The 18,369-nt window shown below is 41.8% G+C and overlaps 1 protein-coding gene across 4 annotated transcripts; it reads right to left on the bottom strand.

The window, feature by feature from the left end:
* Positions 1 to 858: 858 nt before the first annotated feature.
* Positions 859 to 16,050, bottom strand: LOC117488424 (serine/threonine-protein kinase tousled-like 1-B). Of its 4 annotated transcripts, none has more exons than XM_034137304.1 (22): positions 15,563 to 16,050; positions 13,311 to 13,432; positions 12,259 to 12,327; positions 12,036 to 12,074; positions 11,838 to 11,913; positions 11,711 to 11,754; positions 11,046 to 11,135; positions 10,867 to 10,944; positions 10,689 to 10,781; positions 10,441 to 10,551; positions 8,250 to 8,386; positions 7,868 to 8,059; positions 7,583 to 7,649; positions 7,305 to 7,402; positions 6,445 to 6,526; positions 6,239 to 6,330; positions 6,036 to 6,125; positions 3,713 to 3,882; positions 3,001 to 3,136; positions 2,683 to 2,794; positions 2,468 to 2,575; positions 859 to 2,189 (listed from the first exon to the last, which is right to left on the bottom strand). In XM_034137304.1, exons 1-22 carry the CDS (start codon positions 15,687 to 15,689, stop codon positions 2,043 to 2,045), a joined length of 2,280 nt encoding a protein of 759 aa, XP_033993195.1. In that variant the 5' UTR covers positions 15,690 to 16,050; the 3' UTR covers positions 859 to 2,042. The 4 variants fall into 4 exon arrangements, with proteins under 4 accessions (XP_033993195.1, XP_033993196.1, XP_033993197.1 ...); XM_034137305.1 differs by having other exon boundaries at positions 11,046 to 11,129; positions 15,563 to 16,049; XM_034137306.1 differs by lacking the exon at positions 12,036 to 12,074 and having other exon boundaries at positions 15,563 to 16,048.
* Between the last annotated feature and the right edge of the window lie 2,319 nt (positions 16,051 to 18,369).

Here is an 18,369-nt window from a genome sequence, read left to right as displayed (position 1 = left end):
TCTGTATTAAGAATGAACAAAGCGCTTCCTCATTCAACTCTGATTATACATCCATGATTCAACTGTGTCACTCCCTGTGCTCAGTCTTCTTCTAGTGACGGTGCTAAACCCTGGACAGTAAATATACGGTCACACTGCAGGAATTAAGACTTGTAAGGCAATCTTTATTGCATATGAACATGGCCTAGCGTTGACCCCCCCAACCCCGCCACAAATATGATCCCACACATGTAGCTTACAAATGTCTGCACTTACATTAATCTCTTTATGAATGTCAATCATTTGGTTTAATACCAGCACCCATTTTTATTGTTTTCATGTCAAGTAGATGAGAAAAGGGAGAAATTAAGACAGTAGTGGAGAGGAACTGGATATAATTACAATTGATCAAACTCGACACCTAACTCGTGTCTACGGAAGATGACAAGGGCATATGTGCCAATTCTTTTTGACCAAAAGTGATTTTTTTGTTGAGTTCTGAAACTAAATTCAGAATTCTGAGAAAAAAAAGCTTTCGTCACTTTTTATTTATTTGTGAGCAGCAAACCGTGAGCAGGTACTTCCTGTATCTCTCTGTCATGTGACTAAAAGGACATCTCTCTTTGGCTTCTCTGTTCATCTAACAGGCAGCTCTAGTAAAAATAAAATCAATTAAGACTTGAATTTTATCTGACAGTTTGTTTTAAAGATTATTTTTGGGCATGTTAAGACCTTTTTAGAATGATAGATTTGAAGGGGGTAAACATGCAGAAAGTGTCCACAGGTCAGATTCTAACCAGAATCAGATTTCTCACCACAGGCCCGCTTTAAGGCAGGTTGCCTACATTTTAAAAAGGGGTTTTATGATGTCACAACACAAACAGGTAAGTGTTTTATTTACAGGACGACAACATTTGGATATATTCTCTCTATTCTGAGTAAACCACGCCGCAACAGCCCAGAGCTTCTTCTTCTTCTGGCATGACCGTCCCTCGCTATGCAGCATACTGCTCCAAAAACAAATGTGGACATGTTGGTTGCAAATGTGTTGCAAATGTGTTGCACCCCCGCACCAAATAGCACAGCAGGGTGTCTGCAGTGTTCAGTTCAAGTATGCACATATGCGAGGCATTCACACAATTCAAAACAAAAAAAAGCAACATTAATAGCAGCAAACTGAGAACAGCTTTTGGGAAATAAACGCAGTGAGACGCAGGGAAGCAACAGAGAAGCCTCAGTTTTATGTATTTGCTAATGAGTAATGTCTCCAGCACATGAAATGCACGCTGAGTGTCACCGAGTGTTCAGCAGTAACGGCTGATCCAGTCCCTCGGGTCAGCGGTTTCAAAAACATCTCATCTGAACAACAAAAATGGATTAAGACAGATGCTCAGATCCACTTCCTGTAAACTTGGCAGTAGATCTGAAAAAAAAGTAGAACTGATGGAGCCCACGCTGAAGTACTTCATGCCAAATGTGTTGACACCAGATCACCGTGATCTGAATCGGAAGTGCAAATAAACACCAGAAGTTTAATCTGGAACTTTTTTCTCAATTTTTCTCAAGTCCCATCAAGGTAACATCACTTTTAAGTGCAGAGGGACTATAAGGGTAGAAGTAATTGCCATTTATGAGTCATTCTGTGCCTCGGAAAGATGGATTGCAGTGTTCATCTGAGCTTGTATTTGATGGAAACGTGCACCTCTTCAGCCCTGTCTTCTGCTACCCGCTGCTCAAAGCCAACGTCCAATCAGTGACGAGAGAACATCTGGAACAGCGGCATGGAAAGGGCATCAATGAGCTCCTATAGGTTCTGAAATGTCTCTTACGGGGTTATTTATTAAAGTCCATAAAGAATCCATCATCGTGGCTCCAAACAAAGCCGAGCCCCTCTTCTTACCTCACACGTTGAGTTCAAGGACATATGCAAACGGAGCATCCTTCTCTCTTACTTTTGTCCATTTCTGTTGCTTATTTATTCATCCATTTGGAAACAGCTCAGGTAAACGAACAAAAAAGATAGATTCCTGCCCTGTGATAGGCCAGAGTTAGTCATGTGACAGTCAGTAGGTGGCGAGGGATGAGGAGGGCTGCAGGGTGCCAGAGGAGGTGGAGCGTCTCATGTGTGGGAGGAGGTAGGAGTCTGAGCACAGCTGGTGGACGTCGAAGCGGTCCTCCTTACGGTAGGCCAGACAGCGGCGGATAAACGCCTGCAGGGGACAATTATTAGTAAACGTGTGTGTGTGTGTGTGTATGTTTGTGTACACTTCATAATCATAATAGGAGATATTGTACCTATTTATAGCTGCACATTGGACATTATTCATATGTTACAGCATGTGTAAACAGCCTTATGTATGAAAGCACTTGGTGGACATCAATACATCAAATAGTGAAATTGAAACTTATGCTCGACTATTAATTTTTAAAAACGCTTTGTATATTTAAATGGCATACACAGGTTTTTTTAAGACATTTCCTGTGTTACCTTGGCCTCTGTGGTAGCCTGGGGTTTAGCGGGGAACTGGACCTCGGTGGCTTTGAGGATGGTGTTCTCCTGGAGGATGTCCTGCTGGGACTGGTTGTGACCAAACGGCTGGGGAAACAAAGCAAGGAGAGATCATCAGTGATACGGAAAATAACATTTAAAAGCATGAGAATGGACCTGATTGGGCTACATTTCTGTAGCAGGTGGTGTTGTACCTTGCGTCCGTAGAGGCACTGGAAGAAGATCACTCCCACAGACCAGACGTCCACCTTGTTGGAGATTTTAGGGGGCTCCTTCCCCACCACAAAACACTCTGGAGGAAGATACCTGACACACACACACACACACACATCATATAATATCACAGAGAGCTCATACATGTTTTTCTCAAACCAGGACTCCTAGATATTACGTTGATTATTTCAATAGTTATGTATCACGAGTATGGTTGATAACACAAGACAGATAATGTTTCATGTGTCCGTCTGTGACAGTGTGTGTCAGTGTGTGTGTGGTATGGGTGTGTGTGTTACCAGTAGGTGCCTGCTCCCTGTGATGTGAGGTCCATCCCGTCCACGCCGTAGTTATCATCGTCCATGATCTTAGACAGGCCAAAGTCTGTGATTTTGATTTCTCCACACGCAGTGCCATCCACCAATAAGATGTTACCTGCAGAGAGACAGAGACTCAGGCTCAAATACAGGGAAGGAGTGCACTGGAGTACAGCGGTGTGAAGGACACAACACAGTGTATGACGGATTACTGTTACAACACTTTTGAACAACAACTATCAGGTTTCAGAACAAGAGACGTGTATGGGTTTAACACTCAAAGCAGACGATGTTATCACTTGCCTTTTATACCAAAACATACTTTACTCACTAATGTATCAAATATATATTTTTGTATAATCTTATTACAAAAAAAGATCAGAATTCATATATGTCGAAAATATCACATAAAAACGACTTGGTGTAGTTATTTTGCAAATAAATATAATACAAACTTTGAATGATATTTTTCATCAAATTCTAGCTTTTTTGAAAACCATTTACTTTTTAAATCCTTTTTTTATGACATACACATTTTAAAGCTTTTTGTCACTATACTGTGAGTTTCTTTATGACCTTTGTATGGCCTACTTTGCTACAACCTTGATGACATACTACACTATGACAAACAGAGTAGGCCCCTTTTAATGACTCTTATGATTCATTGAATATCTTTTATATTTATGGGACTCACCAGGTTTGAGGTCGTAGTGGATGATGGGGGGTTTGATTTCGTTGAGGTAGCGCAGGGCGCTCACGATCTGCATGACGATGGAGCGGGCCTCCTTCTCCGACATCAGCTTGTTCTGCTTCAGGTAGAAGTCCAGGTCGTTGCCTTCACAGAACTCCAGAACTGTACAGAACCTGCGAGAGACACACACACACGGTTACACAGTTACACACACGGATACACACACGGATACACACACGGATACACAACGGATACACACAGGAGAAGAGGATCAACAGCTGAATGTGAACACATCGAGGCACTTGAACTGAATTTATTGGCACAAAATGATATAATACTATCCTCAGGAGATTGGATTTCTACCAAAGCAGTTTATTTTAAAAGCTGAGAAGACTGAAGGCTTTCACTTCCCCTCCTCCACACAGAGGTCAGAGGTCAGAGCCAGGAGCCTTTCTTAAGTTACCAGCTGTAAATATGAGCTTCTACAGCTATGCTAGCATTGTACAACATGAGCAGGGGCTACGCTGAACCTTTGTACTCAACACAGCAAGGGTTAGCTTTACCTATCTGGACACATATTTGGTATCCTAACTACCAGTTGTTTTAACTCCCTTTACACACGACTTAGGTTACAATTAAACCTTAGCATTGTCCGGGCATGTTGGGGCTGAATTATGCTTTTTTTCTTTAATTGCTTTGACTATTTACACGTTCCTAATCTGATAACGCCCTTCCATGTTTGCTCTTACGTGGAGCAGCCCATAATTCCTGGGCAGGGCTTTTCCAAAAGGTTTCAAAGTCACTGATATGGTTTTAAAGGAACAGTGGGGTTGTATGAGGTTCTTCTGGTGAACACAGGATTTACGGCATGGAGTCTAACCGATGTACTGGGCCTGTCTTTGGACCACCTTAAAGAAAAGGCCCACAGAGGACTTCAAGTGCACTGTATGTTGCATTTAGAATACTTCAGCTGCTTTCTCCTGACAGCCCGTCACTCTCGTGCAGCTCGCTGAACCTGTAATAAGTGACCCGACAGTAAAGAATACACATATTTATAACTAGTTTAGCTAGTTCCAGAGTAGATAAACTAGCTAAGTGTGTTAGGTATAACTCTTAGTGTATTTAATTTGGCTCCGCTCAACGGTCCGTCACAGCGGGCGGAGCTGTGATCATGCAGAGCTGCGTGTTCTCCGTCAGCAGCAGCTGATCTGATCTCTGATCTCTCTCTCGCGTCCGGTTATACTTATATCGCGTTTATGTCCAAATCTATCAGATCCAGCTAGTTCTAGCTAATGATATGACTGCCTGCTTATCAAAGGACCTAAACAATAAGCGTTGCTTGGCAACGGCTTGTGGCTGCAAAGTATAGCGCAGCATTATGCATATGTTTATACGAGGGGTCAAAATCCCATGCTCATAAAATGCTCATATTTTTTTCTATTCATTCCCCACGCCCCAAAATAAATAAATATACCAATTTTAGGAAAAGTAACGAAGTTTGAGCAGTGTGGGTTTTATATGAACAGAGTTACACATATTTCAAAACGCAAAGTGTAATAACTGCGGTTTGCTCCCTGTCAGAATGACAAAGATCCTCAGTGAAGCACAAGCCCATGTTTCTCACTACATTGTAAGTACAACTTATTAAAAAGATCAGTTCAATGCAACTAATGTCGTCTTAGTGCATGATATTGCATGATGTTAAAATTGGTTTGCCATGAATTTAGTGATGGATTGTAAACATTTGAAATGTAGCATTTAAGTGTTTCTCAGTTACAATGTTGTTGTTTTAATAAATCAGACACTGATGGTGCAGCGCTGTACTGTACCTCTTTATATAGGCTTTTTGTCCCTAACAAATTGTTTTTGCGCTGATCAGGGGGTACTTGGCTGAATTGTTTTTTCAAATGGGGTACATGATTGAAAAAAGTTTGAAAATATGTTTTGCATCCACTCTGATGTTCCTGTCTGTTTCTCCAAACAGGGGGCGTGCACTGTACATTTTATATTTCATTTAACTTGTATATTTTCTACTTTTTAATGCTGTTTTATTTTTACATTTTAGAATTGTTTATTTCTACTCTTTTAATTTCTACTTATATGCAATGCCTTGGTTTTTTATGCAATAGAATTCCCAATTTGGGATCAATAAAGTACAACTTATCTCATTTATCTTAGCTTATAAAGCGACTATGGAGAAGTACCTCATTCAACCCCACTTCAAAACATCCCAAATATCCCTTTAAAGTGATCGTTTTTTTAAACCCAGTAGGATAAGCAACATCAGGATGTGTCGCCCAGCAGGCAGAGGTCAGAGGTCACTCACGTGTCAGTATCCAGGGAGAAATAGTCGTAGAGTTTGACTATCCTAGGATGGTCCAGCTGCTTGTGTATCCGGTACTCCCTGCATGCATGCCTGGGAAGGAAATAGATGTAGTGTGGTGAGTTTTCTGAAACATGTTGTCTTTGTGTATCGGACACTGTTTGTGTAGGTGTGTGTGAGTGTGTGTGTGTGTGTGTGAGACCTACTTGTGGTAGTTCTCCTTCTTCTCCTCCCTCCAGTTCTTGTTGAGCTGGTGGATTTTAACAGCTGCGTAGCGCTGCTCAAACAGGTCAAAAGCCTGTGTGGGACAAAGACACACACATTTGACTTTTAGCATACTTTACAGAGAGAAGGAATAGGAAACAAAACATGTCCAACCACACACACACACACACACACACACACACATTACCTTGTAGACTTCACTGAAGCCGCCCCTGCCCAGCAAGTGCAGCAGCAGGTACCTCTCGTTCAGGGTGGGATGGTCTTTAAACCTGAGAGGAGAAGGCAAAAGACTTACTGCTTGTACCTATAACTTTGGTGCAGTGAGGACATCTTTTTTAAGCCTGACCTGGAAGCAACGCAAGGGTTCCTTCGATAAAAAGCTAATGGAATGTCTTTATTTGATGTATAAGAGTTGGAGAAAAAGAGATCTGTGGCGAAGACATGTACGATACTCAAACATGCTGTGCAGCTGGATAATGTCCACATATTAACACCTCTCTACTGTTTTTTTTAAAGCGTTAATAATATCGCCAAAAGTAAATAGTCAACATTTAAGAAAACGACATCACAGTCACAGGATTTCACAAAACCACCGCTAAGCTAAAGGCGGCTAAAGATCTGGGTGATTAAGTCTTATTTTAGCTAACGGTGTTAACAACCGACTTTTTTAAGACACAAAGAACATTTTAATTAGGACATTCACGTGTGGGATATTAACGTATTTACTGTAAATCTCTCAAGGAAAATATATTGTGTTAACCACAGATCTTATTTCAGGTATCACACCAATCATTATTAAAAAAAAAAAAAAGCATCGACTTTGAGAGGGAACCGGAAGTGTTGAAATGCTAACTCTGGGTTTTAGCACTCATTCCTGCAACACTTGTTGTGCTGTATGCAACTAGAACATATGGGATTATTAATGTGCATGTTTGTCTTGAAAGTCAAAACTGAATTGATGTTTTACATCAATTCGGCACAATTTGAGTCCTGGTCTCAACAGTTGGGCTACTTCATGTGACGGTGCTGCATGTAGAGCGGACTTACGCCGAGCTGTCCTCGTTGTTGATCCTCTTCAGCTCTCTGATGTGGAGGTTCCTCACCCGCTCCAAGCGCTCCAGCTCCGCCTGGATCTCAGCCTCCTCCTGTGTAAACACACCGGGACATTCTTTTCCTATTTTAACATTTGTGCAGCTTTAACGACTCTAGTAGCAACTGAAGCTGACTGTATTTGCATCTCTATATTTTTGGCAACTTTCACTAGATAAAAATTCCTTACGGTTGCACTAGTTTGTAATCAATTGTATGTTATCTTTGCTACTGACCTTCTTTAGATGTCCAAGGCGAAGCTTGAAGATCTCTTCCTGCTCGTGGTACTCAGCGAGGGTCAGTCTGACAAAAGAAAAAAGGAAAGGTAAAAATCTCAGAACAGGAAACCTTTGAGATTTATTTTTATTATTTAACTCCAAATCATATTGGAATAATTGTTAAGCCTTCATCGAAGAGCAACTGTGAAAAAGTGTGTCTAAAGAAGGCTTATGAGGTATGGCAACCCTCTCATTCTTTAAGGTCCAACATCCTACAGGAAGTGGCTGCTTCAGTGTACTCACAGCTGGGGCAAGGAGGGCTTGAGGAAGGGGTCGGAGTCGTTGCCGTTGACCACCTTAGTTTTGCGCTGCTTGGGTTCAGAGGTGGAGGCCACGGAGAGCGAGGGGGAGGCGGGGTTTGGAGGCTTCCTCTTGACCAGCAGCTTCCTCTGGCGCTCGATGTCCTCCCGCTGCTGGTTGATGCCCTCCTGCTGCCTGCAGAGGGGGGAGGACAGGGGGGTGAAGGGAACGGCTCAATTGGGAAACGTAGCAGAAAATAAACCTTGCACAAAAAAAAAAGAATCACAGTATTTCTGACCCTTCAACGCCATGTAGAATGCAACATCTAAAAGAAGAATATCATGTAATTGGATGAAAATCTATGCATGCGTTTGCCATTTCTTACTTGATCAGGTTCTGGAATGCGTATCCGTCCGTCCACTGCTCCGTGTAGGACGCTCCGTGTCTGACGGTGGTGAAGTGGCCGAGACGGAGTCGGTCCTGCATGCTCTTCTCACGACACGACTGCTTCTCCTGGGTGCTCTGATCACAGGAACAGGGAAAACATTAGGCCAACTTAATGTGATCATGCCTCACCCATAACCTCCACCCAGGTGTGTTTGCTCATTAAACCCCACAGCAACCCTGTGCAGCAGCTTTATCAAATCCAGCCCAGAATGGTGGATCCCTGAGGGAAAGAGGTGGAGGGTCAAGAGATTCTAATCCACAGACAGGATCTCCCCCTCAGGAGTTGGACCAAAGCAGAGCTAAAACACCAAAGAATATTGGACTTGTTCTCAGAAAAGCTGTTGCTTCATTTCTGTTATCTACTAAATGTTCTTGCCAACGATACATTGTAAATCTTCACAAAACACATTAGGTGACAGAGTCTCTGTCAGGGGCCACACATACAGCCTTTTTAACCAGATCAAAAACACAAGGCACATCAGATGGACATTTGGCTCCCTGGTCTTGTGTTGATGTCGCTAAGATAAGTTGTCTTTATGTTGCAAAGAGACCATAACCAGCTAACGATACCTTCTGAACTTCTTCACGTTTTTTTTAGGTGTGATTTAAAATATTGTCCATGGGACAGCAGCTTCCTGTGTGTGTGTGTTTGTCAGGCAACCGAGACACAAACATTTAGGATATTAGCAACCTTGAGAAGTTTTAGTGCTCTTAAAAGGAATATAGGTGAAACACAGGACAGATGTTTACATCAGGGTGATCAACAGTGTTGAGACTAACACGTTACAAACTAACGCGTTACTGTAACGCAACTACCTTTTGCGGTAACTAATAACGTTACTAGTTACCTATTCCCATTCAGTAACGCCGTTATAGTTACTGTGATTTAAATGGCTGCGTTACATTATGTGATCCAACTGAACCGAATCTCCCTGCGGATGTAACTTACAGGCAATACAGTGATGTCCTCTCACAGTACCATGGAAAAGTGAAAGTGACCAGAGAGGAGTGATGATTGGTTAACGCGGGGTAACATTTCAGGGTAAGCCAATCAGAGACAGAGTTGGGCGGGTCTTGCCTTATGGGGAAAATACACAGACACACAAACACTTGCTAACACACACACATACACGGCAACGCCCACCACCAGCACACACACACACAATGGCAGATGCAAGTATCAACGAGAGCAGCAGCGCATTTACAACTTGGAGATATAACCACTATTTTCAATTTGTGGGGATAAAGGACGCAAAAAATATTACGGTCAAATGTAAACTGTGTGCAGGACAGAAAGCATTATCCACATCGAATAACAGCAATGCCAATCTCCTGAAGCACCTAACTAATGTACATGGAGCTATAAAACTAGTCGCCAAAGACCCCACCGTCTCAACCACCGGCAGTGACCCAGATGGAGCAACACCATCTAAACAGCCAAAAAACGATTTTTTTAAATCGCCACATGTCACCCAGAGTCAACTAAACAGATTGATTGCCAGGTATGTTGTTGAGGACATGCTGCCCATCGCAACGGTCGAGTCTGTTGCCTTCAGAGAACTAGTCAGCAAAATACCAGTGAAAGCAGTGAAAGCAGGGCCACAGTGCAGAAAGACCTTTTCCAACAACACAAAAACTTGTATTTTTATTGTTATTATTTTTAAAGTAAAGTAACTTGTTACTAGTTACTTTTATAATTTAGTAACTAATAAAGTAACTAGTTACTTTTTTGAGAGCAGTAACTTTAACTATTACTAGTTACTTTTTAAAAGTAACTTGCCCAACACTGGTGATCAATAGAATAGCACTAAACAAAGTACTTCAATATATGTGCGGTATGCTGATATTTTCCGAACTAAAGTTATCCCTCGTCTGTAATTGGTTGTTTCTCGTCACATGACAAGGGGCACGCTGCTGAGCGCCAAAAGTTGATCAACTTTCAACTCTGGGCATTTGAGCATGTAGAAACGAGGTGGCCTAAAACGCGCCATGTGCACTTCCCTCTAGGCTTTTATACGATGAGCTCTTCCTTCCTTCCCAAAAAAGGATCAAAAACATATAAATAACAGCCATTTTTCTTTTCTAACCTCTACAGTGAAGACACAGTGCGTGCATGCAGAGACAGGTACCTTCTCTATCAGCAGTTTCTTGCTCATGGTGATGCACTTGTTGAGCCTCTCCTTGTATTTCTCCAAGAGTTTTTGCTGTTCGTCTATCTGTCTCCGCAGGTCACAGTTAGCCTGTTGAGGAAAGACAGCGAGGACTGCATCAAGTTTGTATTGTGTGGTTATTAAAAACATGATACCAACCCCCCATAAGCTGTTAGTACAGTATACAGTTCCTCGATTAAAACTCAGTTCATGGAGGCTGAACTCACCCTGAGAAGGTCATCTATCCGCCCCTCTTTCTTTTCCAGGTCCAGACTCTTGTTGCTCTCCAGAGCAGCGAGTTTCAGGCCCGTTAAGTCCGTCTATAACACAAGGAGTTAGTCAAAGGTGTGGTCAAAACATCTAAAACATGTGTCATGTGAGTGTTTCATGTATGCCATGTATTACCTGGACACACTTGGTAGAGGAAGCTTTATTCTGTTCCACAAAACACAGACTTGTAGGAGAAGAGCTATTCTGCCGGACCTAAAGACAAAGAGACACAGAGACTGAATCCAGCACCTCATGTCCAAATGACTGAGCGAGGATCTTTGTTTGAGGCGTTCTACTGCTTGTCAAGTACTCACGAGTGAGCCCGGGGCAGAGTGTGAGTTCTGTGGAGAGCGGCGGGCTGATGGGAGGCCTCTGACAGGACTGGAACCATTTCCACCCTGAAACTTTGCAAAGAAAAAGAGCAAACTTAGAAATCGGCTTTAGAAATGGCGAGTTTGAGTCCGGCTCACAGACCCTTCAAGCATTGTCGACCACTTTGTGGCCTCCCTTTCAACACTGGCTCTCTCTCAATAAAGACACTCTCTGGCCTTAAAACTATTTTAAGAGAAAATGAAAGGAAAAAATGGGGAGAGCAGACCTGGAAAATGGTGCATTCAAGTGCTCATGGGACGGTCATGTTAGCATGTTAGTATCTGTTTCTGAAGTTGTTTTTTTTACAATGCTTGAGGGCTTTCACATGAATTTCCCCAGTTGGCAACATATTTTTCGGGTTATTTCAACATCATATGAAAGCAACACAAATAAAGGTTGTCTCCACTCCTTGTTTTGGATCCTCTCAGAAATAGAATGGGTTCTTCCTTAGCTCAAGCTAGAGTTTGTAATTAATCTGTATACCAATTGGTAGTATTTTCACTGTTAACATGCCCAAAAGGTCAGAAAAACAAACAAATACACAGAAAGAAAAGCTCAAAGAAAGCACATTGGCGGAGGTACTGACTGGAGGTTTTGTAATACTCACATCAAAGTAGTCGCTGATCTTGGGCCCACGTGTGGACGTCTTCCCTGCAATAAAACCAACAGAAACATTTAATGCATTCGTCAGTAATGCCTACATTATAGCGATTTCTTGCAAGTTTCACTCGTACCTTGACTACTCTCTGAAAAGGTGTCCGCTTTCCTTTTCCTCCCCCTGGACGATTCCGAGTGCTTCTTCTCCGGGGTCTGTGAATCGATATGAAATGAGAGAGGAGAAGGCATAAATCTCTCGAGTTTGACCTAACAGAGCTGGATTCGAGAGGTGGTGTTCAGCAAGAAGGAGAAGAGTAGGAAGAAAGAGTACATACTGAGTAGGCAGGGGAGCTCCCTCTTTTCAAATCAGAGCTCTAGGAAGAGAAGACAAGAAGAGGTGGAGGTAGTAGGAGAGACAGTAAAAAAAAAGTGGAGTGGGCAAAGCAAGGCTGTTCGTAGAATTGTGTCTAGCTTCATTATTGGCATTTGTTTTAAGTCATGTTTAATTTCTATCTCTTTTGCTCCGGCAAAACAAACACAAATGTCTGTGTGTTTTACCTCCGACTCCTTGTCACTGGAGGAGCCCAGGCTGCCATAGCTGTGGTTGGAGGACTCATTGGCCAGGCCCTGCACACAGTGACAATTCAAACAAATAAGTGATCACATTCAGTATGAAAATAGTCTCCACGGGTGCTATTTCTGCAACCTGATGTAATGTAAACAAAGCAGAACAAAGCAAGAGGGCAGGCCCCTTCTCTGACAGGAATCTAGATCTTCTGCTCTGAGGTGTGTCTCTTGGTTTATATCCAACGCATGAACATACCCAGACCTTTTTCTTTCCTCCACAGAAACCTTTGGTGTTGTGTTTATTTCCTAACTTCAAAAAATCCCTGTTGCAAATGTAGTATTTCAGACTGACATGGTGGAGTTAGTCACTGAACACAAGCCTGAAGACTGTCGGCCTTCTTTCTAGCAAGCATTCAAACAATGCAGATCAATCATAGGAGTTGTCTAAAAAAAGGTGTTTTCTTAGACCTTTATCAGAGAGGAAACAGGAATGCACAAAATAAACTTTAGCTCATGAGGCTTTTTGTTCGCCCGCTACGAGAAATATATCACCTTTTTCAGAAAAGCGATGGTGACGGATCTGTAGAAATGGGAGAAGCTTGTTTTTGAACGTGACTTTCAGAAGGAAAACTATCCTAACAGGACCGAAAAGCTAATTCCTTTAAGTGGATCGGACAGGATAACACTGGATGTTGCAGCCGATTACTTTCTTATACCGTACGCAGAATATTCTCCTCAGATTTAGCAGTGAAGCTCATTTATACAAAGCTTTAGAGCAAGCATCTTTCGGTTGGTTGTAATAGTTAATCTCAAAATGTAGGACAACACAAACAGATAATAAATTCCAAGGGGGGCGATGCTAGCCAGTTATACAACAACCATGATACTTTGTCGAAGTAACATTGTCGTAGAAACAACAGCTTTTTTTGAGGAAACACTAGGAGGAAACTCTCCCCAGCTCCCAGGTGGCACCTTTCTGACAAAAAAGGCGTAGATATGTGGACGTAGACCCTAAGGCTTTAGTGTGTGTATGCTGCGGTTACCTTAGCACCCCCGCTGGTGCTCCCGGTGCTGCCTCCGGTGTTGCCACTGACGGCTCCTGTGAACCTGGCCTCCAGCAGCTCCTGCCTCCTGGGGTCCAGGCTGTGCAGCTCCTCCATTGGGGCTTGACGTAAGGGAAACAACAGAGTGGGGTCATATTACCATCATTACAAACAAACAGTGGTGACAAGAACAGTAGAAGAACAACCAATTGGAGTAATTCAGACATTTATCTGGGACTAGAAATACATTAAAATGGGCACAAAGAGAAGGAACAGAGGACAGTATTTTAGGGGAGGATTAGAGAGAAATTGAGAGTGATTAGAGGATAAAAATAGAAATATGGATTTAATCGACTTGGCAGTAGAGGTAAAAGGTTCATGCTAGGGTGGAAGATACTGCGGATGAGTGACAGTGCAGTTCTAACTTAAGCGGGGAAGGTCATTCTGCCACAGGGAAGTGAGGAGGGAGAAAAGTCGAGGCCGAGCAGAGCGATGCTATTAGTTTGTCAGCAAAAAAACCTTCAACCAGCCCCTCTATTATCTCAGACCGTCACAATGGCCTCATTGCACTGTGCTAAACTAGTCTGTGATATTTAGGGATCCCAAAACCTCATAAGCCCTGCAGATAGAGCAGCCGAGATAAGGAAAACTGGGATTTTTTTTCCGAATTCACATCGTTTTCAGAGCCGCACGGGCAATGTATATCTGGGCTTTATGCCGCTAATCCAAATGCTTCACGTTAATCGCAATATGGACTAGGGCAGTATTCAAATCGCAGGAAGGACAGTGTTTTTTTAAATGCTAAATATGTGTTAACATACCATTCTGAATTAAATTGTGTTTATTCACAGATCTACTGGCTTAAGAAAACATCTTTGTATGGTACGCATCGTCTTAAAAGTCTCCTACAATGAACATTTGAATATACTTTCTAATGTTGATGTGAAGTTTCTAAAATGGTAATTATCCTGTAATGTGGTGAATCACATAGCAATGTAATTTCAGTCAAAATAATAGCAAATATTTATATTTTGCAAACCCTACTACACGTGTGCATACATATTCTTTATGCTGTTGATACAGGACACAGACAAACAGACTTTTGCCTAGTTTACACTTACATTTCATCATTATATAGCCAGTTATCTTAGTGGTAGACCTCACCGCTGTAGATCTAAACCAGTGTCATGATAAAATGAGTTTTAAACAAGCTAAAGGTTACAGTGTATGCAGCCCTGCAACTGGGCCTTGTTCTTGGACAACTGGTTTCCAGGAAGAGACACACAGGCCCTCTGCTCCCTGCTGAATACTGCTGCAAGTGTTTGTTTCCTTATTGGATATTTCCTGGCTGTCATCTTTACATAGCTTCTCCCAGAGGGGCAAGTCCTAAAAAGGCATAACGGACATTATGAAACCCCTGAACAAGTTAAACAGAGAGCACACAACAAGGCCTGTGCGAGGTTATTTAAGGACAGGGATGAGTGATTAGGCTTAATTGTTCTATAGAGCCAGGAGTTTCATATTACAGCAATATTTTATATCTTTAGGAATATGTCCCTGGTTGGAAATAATCCTAAAAACATAACCACAGTAGTAATAGTAAAGTAATTATGCAGCATATCTTACACACCTTCCTTGTCGTTTTTAAAAGCATTTGCTGTAACTAAAATACTTAGCTGTAAGGTTATAACTTATTTTTGCGACTTGTGATCACTGTTTTGTCACATTACATCCAGCAACTTAGCAGTATCGAGTAAATAAAGTCTCAGGAACATGTTGAAAACAATGAGGAAAACAGAGACAGCCAAACTGGCCGAAAAAGGTGAAAAGCAGGGCCTGTGCTCAAGTTTACAGCAGCAGGAGCATGCATTTTAATGCATTAATGGATGCATGCACAGCTATGTTGTTTAATATCAACTAAATGCTGCTGATAGGGGGCGAATGTTACAAACTGCCACAACAACACTGTGATCGCCTCAACAGCTACGAGTAACAAGAAATCATGTAAGCTGACAAAACAAACAAGCTAGCACTTCCTTTGTGCAAACATGATAGCTTGCTGCTACTTAAACTGGCCATCAACTGAACTGACAGCTGACGTTTGGCTTCCCATTCACGGCATCAGTGAACTTGACATCCATTTTTACTTCAACAAACGTTAGCTCCACACGGTCAAAACACTCCACTTCTCCCACAAAGCAAACACTTTAAGGAGAATACGAGTTAGACGAGCACTTGGCGAGCTAATATACCTTCCTTGCTCTTTGCCGTCGCCGTTATAGGTTGTTGAGAAATCGTTGGGGACGAGGAGAGCTGCGACCAAGATGGCGTCGCCTCCAAACTTCCACCACCACTTCCACTGTTACTTTGGACACTCATGAAGCCACTTTACCGCCGAGAGGAGCCAGCGTACACACTGCCGTTTGCGGAAATCCCAAACTTGCGTCCATCGTTAGACACCTGCTGTGGCCAAAACAGGCCAGTAAACGTGAGTCCGAGCGTGAGTTTGTGTTGCTACCCGCCTCGCATTGTGCTGCGGAGAAGCGGCTTCTTTAGAGACTCGCTGAAACGGATCCAGTGTAACCTTTGCATGATGACCGCACCGCGCGCCTGTCAGCATCCAGTTCGCGAGCGGAGCTTTGATTCTAGTAGGCGAGGCTATCGCGAGGCTGGCGCGCACCTAGTACCGCGATGGGGGGGATGGAATGACATCGGAACAGACACTGATCTGGGATCATTTCACCCTCCTGCACACTGGCCATAAGGTGACTGGTAGGCTGCTCTCAGCGTCGACCTGAGAACAGCCTGCTGTTTGGGAGAAAACAACAAACACCCCGAAAAAATGGCCGAAAGTTTTTGTCTGCTTGTGGAGAACGACAGAAAATAGGGGAAAATGCGCGAAAACACACACACACACACACACACACACACACACACACACACACACACACACACACACACACACACCTAGGTTATATTATATACATTACATGTACTGTATAGTGTATATAATGCATATATGGATAATAGGCAATAGCTATATAGACTTTTCTCACACACATGCACGTGCACATACACATTATAGGCAATATATTGTATGATATTTATCTATATCTTGGTGTTTTTGTGTAGGCCTACCCATTGATATATAAATATTGGTAAAGATGCAAAGTTGTTGTGTGTATAATTAAGTAGATAGGGCTGGTCTTGATATGCTGTATTTTAGTGTTGAATTACAAGTTGCGTTTGGGGGTTCGGGGGGGGGGGGGGGGGGTTGGGGGGTGTGCAGGTGGGAGGATAGTGATGTGGTCTGGGCTATAAGGTCTTTTGTTCCAAATTTGGTGCAGTGCATCAAAATGCCCTCTTGTAGGGTAGCATGCACAAATACACACACATATTCTTAAACCTTTAACACTCTTGGCCTATATCTTATTCTTACACCACTTTTTGCATGAAAATGAAATAACTGTAACTCCTAGTGCAAGTCAGACAATGCAAGTCTTTCCTGATACAGAAACAAATATGTAACCCCTAATAATTGAAAAGTAAATTCAAAGTACATTTCCTGGATTCATGTGAGATATTAAAAAAGACAGTATACACTTTCGAGGGTTTTTGCGTATGTCAAACTTCTGCTCCAATTGCAGTGAGATTTCATCAAGATATAGTCTGAGGCACAAACCATAATACTGCACCTTATGCACCTGCCCATGGTAACCTGATTTTTTGGTCACATGGTTTCCATGGTAACAGAGCAATAGTCTTGACAGGCAATGAGGAGGGTTGTATAAGCAGTCTACTGTCTTACACTACTACTTGTACACACAAAAACACATACTGTTTGTGAGTTGTGTTATGAGGAAAACAGTGTCGTGTAGCAGTGGGGACATTCCAGGAGCATAGAATGTCTGAGGGAAAACTGGGAATGTTGACTGACATTTTGGAAACTGTTCACAGAATTTGTATGAGACAGATGTCTAACAATAATGCTAAATAATAATAACAGTTAAAAAACACAGTCAAGAGGAGAATAAAGGGTTTTCATTTACACAGGATATTTCAAAACTGTATAAACAGCTTTTTGTGACAATAAGCATCCAGTCGTATTAACCTTAGAACAGCCCACTTTCCTAAACTAAAGACAAAAATAAAACACTGTTTTTTGTTGAAATTGTTCTATTAAATTTTGCAGGTGAAAAAACGTTTTGGGAAAGAGATGATGCAAGACACAGGGCTGATTTGACTGAAATTACAAAATTCTCCAAATGTTCCAAAAGTCTCCTTAAATAATATGTAAATGAAGTGTATATAACATACATGTTGTATTCTATTATTATAGTAGCAATATATATTATGTTAGGCTTTAGGGGACATAAAAGATCAAAAAATTATAATTGTCAACTATCTTTAAACAATTATTACTGATTTATTAGGCTAGATATTCATTGCAATTTTAATGCAAAAATAGCAGAACATGCTGTTTTCATGCTCTCAAATGTGGAAATGTTGTTTTGGTAATATCCTATTAAACTAAATATATTAAGGTTTTAGACTCTGTTGTGATTGGTCAACCGTAAATGTCCCGCCCCTTAGCACTACAAGAGTGAGTGTTATATAACGATGTCACTATGTTACAGAAGCAGACAAGGAGGCTTTTCAGGCAGGGGGGGGGGGGGGGGGGGGGGGGGGAGTCTGTGGTACACTGTAAACATTTTGGCTGTAAATTACTGACTACTAGTTGCATGGATTTCACAGTAATTTACCGTAAATATTTCACAGTAATTTCCTGTAGATATTTTACAGTAAATTAGAATAAAAGTACAACTACATACTGTGACTTTACAGTTGCCATGCCCATGGAAGTACTGTGATATAGCAGCTGTGGTATTATGGTACCTTGCTGTACATAAATTACAGTAATTACCTGTATTTTCACACTTTTACTGTAAAAGTAATGCAACACAGTAGCCAGTAATTTACTATAAATATAAAAATGTAAATACTACTATAATATATTGTAAATTTGACTATAGTTAAATGGGATTTTACCATACACAAT

The sequence above is a fragment of the Trematomus bernacchii genome, unplaced genomic scaffold, assembly GCF_902827165.1.
Source record: "Trematomus bernacchii unplaced genomic scaffold, fTreBer1.1, whole genome shotgun sequence".
NCBI lineage: Eukaryota > Metazoa > Chordata > Actinopteri > Perciformes > Nototheniidae > Trematomus > Trematomus bernacchii.
Note: the sequence above shows the minus strand (reverse complement) of the source record. Positions and strands in the feature narration are given on the sequence as shown.